The sequence below is a fragment of the Pteropus vampyrus genome, unplaced genomic scaffold (genome assembly GCF_000151845.1).
Source record: "Pteropus vampyrus isolate Shadow unplaced genomic scaffold, Pvam_2.0 Scaffold251, whole genome shotgun sequence".
NCBI classification, from domain to species: domain Eukaryota; kingdom Metazoa; phylum Chordata; class Mammalia; order Chiroptera; family Pteropodidae; genus Pteropus; species Pteropus vampyrus.
Genome location: NW_011889032.1, coordinates 1447075 through 1454014, shown reverse-complemented (window position 1 = coordinate 1454014; position 6940 = coordinate 1447075). Strand labels below are relative to the sequence as shown.

At 48.6% G+C, this 6940-nt stretch overlaps 1 protein-coding gene across 1 annotated transcript in view; it reads left to right on the top strand.

Annotated features, from left to right (window-relative positions):
• Nucleotides 1-6940, top strand: part of KIAA1671 (KIAA1671 ortholog) — a 132521-nt gene that overhangs the window by 119642 nt on the left and 5939 nt on the right. The window contains exons 6-9 of the mRNA XM_011374656.2: nt 6-84; nt 1558-1732; nt 3507-3631; nt 5841-5974. Coding sequence (XP_011372958.1) covers nt 6-84; nt 1558-1732; nt 3507-3631; nt 5841-5974 — 513 coding nt within the window. The remainder of the gene's footprint in view (nt 1-5; nt 85-1557; nt 1733-3506; nt 3632-5840; nt 5975-6940) is intronic.

Genomic DNA, 6940 nt, shown 5'->3' with positions numbered 1-6940 from the left:
CTGGGATCCACCGATGGCACGGAAGGGCTGCCCCCATCAGACACCTGCTCTCCGAAGAAAGGGGACGACTTCTCCTTCATGGATGTAAGTCAGTAACCGGGAGCATGTGTCGGAATCAGCCACTTCTTAAAGGGACACTCTACCATCTCCCGGCGAATTGCGCCCTTCACGGGTAGAATCTGTGAGCCAGGTACCCCTGTGGTGGGTGCCGACAGTACAATCTGAGATGAGATGGATGTCTGCATGTGGCTTGGACCTGCCAGACATCAGCTACGTGTCTTGGGGCAAATGTCTTCACTTCTCTGAGCCTCAGCTTCCTTTTCTACTCGTGACCAGCATGGTGGGCTCCACAGACTCAGCTAAAATCACATGTGTTCAAATTAAAACTGATCTGAGCCTGTTAGGTGAACAGGAAGTCTGACCTCACCTCTGGGGGTTCTGCTTGAGGTTTGCAATCCCAGGCGTTCAGAGTGGAGTTTGCTCAGATAGATTCTACTGGGCATTCTCACCAAAGTCTTGCCTAGTGGGATATGTCCTTGTTGTCAGGGGATCCAAGTCTCTCTATAAATGGCCAGTAGTGGTTCTGGGAAGAGGAGACCCTGCAGGCATTGGCAGCCCTCCCGTGGGTCCCCAGGGGCAGCCCTTAGAACTCAGCCCTTCCCAGTCCCACACAGAGGGACCCTCTGAGATGCCAGCTGCCCAGGTCCTGCTGCTTCCTGCTCCAGCTCCTTCCAGACCAGTACCTGTCCTCTTCCTCCCCTGCCCCACACGCCCCACGAGCACCCCCTGCAGGGGTCAGGCAGATTTTCCTTCTCAATCCCTGAGACACAGAGGTCTCATCATTCTCCTTCTCTGACAATAAGGCTGCTTTCCTGCCCTTCTGAAGATGCAACATCTAAATGATATAAAATCTAAAAGGGACCCACTCTCCTGGCAGTAAAGCCTCATACTCACAGTCTTAGGGATGGCCACCCATATTCCCCCCAGAGAAAGAATAGCATTGCATTGGGAGGGGACCTTCATCTAGGGCCTCAAAGGGGATTCCCCTTCTTAAGTACAGTCAGAGTATCTCATTGGCACCTCTGGATAAGGGCAGAGATGGGTAAAGACACAAGTTCAGCCTCCACTGGGGCAGCCCACTATGTAAACATGGATGTGGTATGGATTGTAAGGATTTAGTTAGGTGATGTATTCAGTTATTCATTCAGCAAACATTTACTGAGGTCCTGCTATATACTAAGCATTGCTCTAGCTTACATATTTGTACCGTGTCACCAGGAGGGGGAAGGCATGTCCACTGCATGCCCACTGTGTGCCGGGCACAGTGCGAGGGCACTCAGGCTTCATTTGCTTCTTGTAATCAGCCTACGTGATATGTTTCATGGAGAAATTTAGGCTTCAGGTATTAAGTTACTATTAAAATGTAGAAACGCTGGCCCACGTACCACCTAAATAGCATCTTGTGTATCAGTGAAGCTGCGCACACCCCTCTTGGGTGGCGCCTTCAATTAATGGTTCCTTTGCTTTTTTGCCTCTTCCTCCCTGCCGCTCCCAAAGCAAACCTCAGTCCTTGACTCAAGTGCCCTCAAGACCCGGGTGCAGCTCAGCAAGAGAAGCCGCCGCCGGGCCCCCATCTCCCACTCCCTCCGCCGCAGCCGCGTCAGTGAGTCAGAGAGCAGATCTCCCCTGGAGGAAGAGGCCGACAGCTCGTGGATGTTCAAGGACTCAACAGGTACACCCGACTCCTCCACGGATACCACACTGAACATCAGGAAGGGTTGAGATTAAACGCTGGCAAGAACTTCTTGACTTTAAAGCTGTAGGATAACAGAACACAATGACGTAGGAAACTGTGATTTCTCATTCCACACAGCCTATTAGAAACGAAGTAAAAAAAATTATTTTTGAGGGATGATATATTAATTAGGGCTTTAAGGGTTGCATGGAGCAGAGCCCCCACCTAATAAGGTTTCACTATTTCTGCTTTCATCCTTCTGAAATTCACGCTGTACTCTCTTTAGGTCTGTTTGCAGGTCTTTTTCTAGATTGTCAAGTTGAAAGATCAGTTTATCTATTACCAATCTTGTTTGGTGTCTAGTGAATTATTTAAGGCTACACATTTTCCTCTGATCACTTTTTTGGCTGCATTTCATATCAAAACCTGAGCTTAGTCTTAAAGAGCAAATAAGAATAAGCCAACGGAGGGCAGAGATGTGTGACGGGGGCCTCTCTAGGTGGTTCGGTGTTGCTCAAGCCAGAAACAGCAGGGACCATGCTGGAAAATTAGGCAGGGGCTAGCTCACAGAAAGTAATGATTCCTCAGTAAGAAGTTAGACTCTATCTGTAGATAAAGAGCCATAGAAAAGTTTTAAGAAGCAAAATCTTTTCTTGAAATAGAAACCAAAGCAGAGGACCTCCCCACTATACACATATGCAATCTTTAGTCCCTCAAAAGCTACTACGGGCGGGGGTTTTTGTTCACTTGGGATTCACTTATGGCAAACAGTAAGATGTCAGACCGGGCTTGGAACTTGGGGATGGGCATAGTTTCTGACCAGATACCTTAAACAAATGCCTGGAGAGTTATCTCTTTCTCTCTCACCTTGTGTCTGTTGTTAGAGGAGATGTTTAAGTGCCTTGAGTAAGACTTCTCTCTTGGTTTTCTGAGCCAAATTCCACAGAGCTGCCTGGAACAAGTAAAGACCAAAGTGGGGACAAAAGCATACAAATATCCCCCAGCTGGAACCTGGCAGTGGCCTTGAGGAACTGGCCAGGGACTGGAGAAGGCCCGGGGGTACACTTTTTGAACATACCCCAGTCCCGTGCGTGGCCTGGGGCCCCAGAGGGTTAGGCTTTGCCTCAGTCATCCCTGTCCCCATCCACCTCTCCTCCCTGTGCCCAAGCCTGTGTCCAAGTCTCCAGGAGGTTGAAGCTCCTCACCTTTACTCCTGGAAGAGTGGGAGCAGGCAGTCCATCACCCAGAAGTGTCACCTATGAGGCTGGAGCATGATGCTAGGGTGAAGCCCCAGAAAGGGGGTCGGTATCGGGTGAAGGAAGATGGCTTCCTGGTCCGACTCTGGGCAGTCCTTCCACAAGACACAGGAAGCCCTTCCCGCTCCCTTCTGAGAGCATGACCCAGTGCATCGCTGGCTGAAAGTACTCCTTTCTCCTTCCCTGTCTCTGCCAAAGAAAAATAGAAGAAATTTTATTTTCCCAACTTGGAATTAGCCAGGAGCCCAGGAGGTGAGTCTGTCTGTGCCCAGTCTTGGGAGAAAAATCTATCCTGCCTTTTTGTCAACATCTTCTGGCTAGAGGCAAAGTTGTGAAGAAGAGAGCTCATGAAAGCAAGGCCCTGAGCTTGTCCTCATCCGTAAAATGGGCCAATAATACCTTCTGTGCAGGGTCGTTGTGAGGCCTGCATGAGGGACTGTATGCAAAGGACCTGGCCCACAGGCCTCAGTGAGTGGTGGCTGCTAATGATGTCGGTGCCTTTATCTTTGCAACAGAAGAGAAATCCCCCAAGAGGGAAGAGTCAGATGAGGAGGAGAAGCCATCCAGGACTGAGAGGACACCCATCAGCCATCCCCAGAGGATGCCTGTGTTTCCAGGCGTGGACCCAGCGGTGCTAAAGGTACCACACCTCGTATCCAGAGCTGCTCTCAGCCACAGCAGCAAAAAGAACAGGCTCCATGTTTCCTACTCTCCCTCTGTCCTTCCCTTCCTGCATCCTTTCCTTTGCTTCCCTCTGTCCCGCCTTCCTCCCCTCCTTCTCATCCTATTCTCTCATTTTTGAAATAGTTTAAGACTCACAAGAAGTTGTAAAAATAGTACAGATTGTTCCCGTGTACCCCTCACCCAACTTCTCCCAATGATAATACCTCACATGACCATAGTATGTTATTAAAACACAGACATTGGCCTTGGCGCAGTGCTATGAGCAATACTGCTAACGTATTTGTATGTGGATTTTACCAGTGACCCTGTGTTTCTTCATTTCCCAGACATGCTGTTCAGTTTGGTCTCATAGCTAAGCCTCAGTGTCCTCATCTGTAAGGTGGGCTAATAATCCACCTTAGGCATCAAGGCCCAGTGCTGGATGTCAGAGAGACAGGAGTGAACACACCCAGCCCACTGTCCTTGAGAAATCTGGTCTGCTATGGATAGTAGGCACATGAAATGGTCATTTCGATACCAAAGGACATGGAAAGCCAGCACTGGAACCCCATAATGCTCTCTTGAATGATATCACCATCTCGACTGGATTGTGGAATCCCCGGGACGGAGCTGGGCTGCCTCCCTCCTCCCCTCCCCAGCCCCACCAGGCATCTCTCACAGTTCTGGAAGCAGTGGTACTTAATTTGAGTGGAGGAGGAGACCCTCTTTCCTGCTCTGTTCTGGGCCAGGCACTATACCTTTGCAAACTCACTTCGTGCCTCAAGCAACGCTACAATAGGTTGTTCTTTGCCCCCATTTTATTGAATAATAGATGAAAGTGAGGAAGGCTGAGTTTTTTATGGAATTTCTCAGCTCGATCCTGCATGCAGCCATGAAGCCTCCTACGGCAGGGCCTTGAGTTTGCCACTGTGTTAGTGGACGACAGTTTTGCCTTTCAAGTCATTTCTTGCAAGAACAGAAAGTAAATACATAGCAGATGTGCATGTTGGTCCCTGTAAGTGCTTTTAGAGGTTTTCAAAATGTGAACATCTTGTAGCCACTGTAGCAGGCCAGAGGTTTTCTGGTTTAATTTTTTTTTTAAGCCTCAGAACAAATGATAAGGCAGTTCCTTTCACTGCTTAACATTGGAGGCAGTGAAAGGAACCACTTACAGGAAGGGGCTCCCATGGGGACTCCCCGAATAACTCCAGAGGCAAACCTTCAGGCCCTTGAACACAGCTTGGACCCACCACCTCCGTGAAGGTGAGGCCCCTGCTATTAGTGTTAATGCAAGCCCCTTGAGCCACATCTGCTCTGGTCGCTCTTGGGCACAGGCAACACTCAGAATTTGTTAACAATCAGAAGAGGCTGCCAGGCTCTTTCTGGAAAGAATCCTAAAGTTGGAGTCGGGCAGACCTAGGGGAATCCCAGTTCTTCAAAACGGTGTGTGATGTGGGGCAAACCGCTCAACCTTTGACCTTCAGGCTCCTCCCCTGTGAAACGGGAAAGCCAGTCTCTATCTCAGCCACCTGTGTCATGTCAGTCATGCCTGGAGAGTCCAAAGGCTGGCTGCTCAGTGCATAGAGCTGTCAGGAGGACTATGGTGATCACCACCATTGCCGGGGGCTGTCCCAGCATTGAGTTGGAAACAGAGGCCACTAGCCACCGTCACATACACTTGATCCCCCAAGGGAATTCTGTGCACATCATTCTAGGTCATTCCATTCCCAACATGCCCTCCAAAAATGGGTGGAAATCCACCCTGCCTTTTCCCGTGGGAATCTGATAGTTGAGAACTTCACTTTATTCAAATGTGCACAAGAGCAAGGAGCTTAATAGAGCTGAGCCTCACCTGCAGGCTGGGCTATTATCTCCATCTCAGGGTTTTCAGGAAGTTAAAGGAATATCCTATGCTGAGCACATTACAATGGAGGCTTTTCAGCCAAAGAAAATTTGTGTGGATTTTTGATGGTGGTTCGTTGACCCCAGTTGTCAAGCCTGGCTCCTTAGACAAAAAAGCCTAACCTCTGATTTTAATAAGCCTACAAAGTCAGACAGCATCTCCCCCAGCCCCTGTGTTTGCTGCCTGCAGAGGCCCCATCGTCACCATGCAATGACAGTGCCATTGAATGGGACCATTCTCTAGACCACAGGCAGTTATAGACTCAGCTCTCTTCTCTCCCCAGGCTCAACTGCAGAAGAGGCCAGAGGCAGACAGTCCCGGCGAGACCCCCAGCTGGGCCCCCCAACCCAAGACCCCCAAGTCCCCTTTCCAACTGGGCAGTCGCGTGCTGCCCTCCAGCATGGAGAAGGATGAGAGGTGAGGAGTCTTGGGCATGAGGGCCCCTCCCAGACTCGGGATGCACTTCTGGGGAGGTGCTCGCCTAGGTTTCAGAACTGAAGGCAAGGAGAATGTCAACAATTTTTTTTTTCTCTAGCAGTAGAACTTTGTTCACAAGAACTCTTGGCCCTCTGAGATCTAAAAACACAGAGGTGGGGAAGAGGGCCAGGAATCAGGCAGCCAGGCTCACTTCCCTCTTCCCTTCACGTCCTACATGTCCAGGGCTTCGTTGTTGGAAAACTACTGATCTAGTCCAGCCCTTTCCAGACTGACGGGGAAGCTGAGGCATTTACCCTCCAGGAAAGTGCCTTTGTCTCAGAATAAGGGAGATTATAACTTGTATGTAGTTTCTTTTCCAGTTACGTGTTTCATGTGACCATTTTCCCATGGTCATTAAACAGTCTTCATCAGCATAATTTTTTTCTTGAAAAAGGTTCAAAGAATGATGGCTTTATTGTTTTTGTTAAAATGGTGTGTTCTCATTACGAGCAATTCTGAGAACACAGAAAAGTACACAAAGAAGTAAGTAAAAGAATAAAACATGCAAAAATGTTCCTGTTTAGATGGCGGTTACTCAGATGTCCTCACGTTGAGAAAATTCGTTGAGCTGTGCATGTGTAGTTTGAGTGCTTTTCTATACGTGTGGTCTTCGGTTTTAAAAAAAGTAAATAAATCTTACCTCCCCCAGACAATCATTATTATTATTCAGTAAACATTAGACATCTTTTTATGTCTTATGAGCACTGTACTAGTGAGAGTTCTCCAAAGAAACAGAATCAATAGGATATGTGTATGTGTGTGTGCACGTGCACGTGTGTGTGTGTGTGTGTGTGTGTACAGAGAGAGAGGGAGAGAGGAGGGTTTATTTATTTTAAGGAATTGACTCACAAGACTGTGAAGTCTGGCAAGTCTAAAAATCTCTAGGGTTCAGTTGAGTCCCAAAGG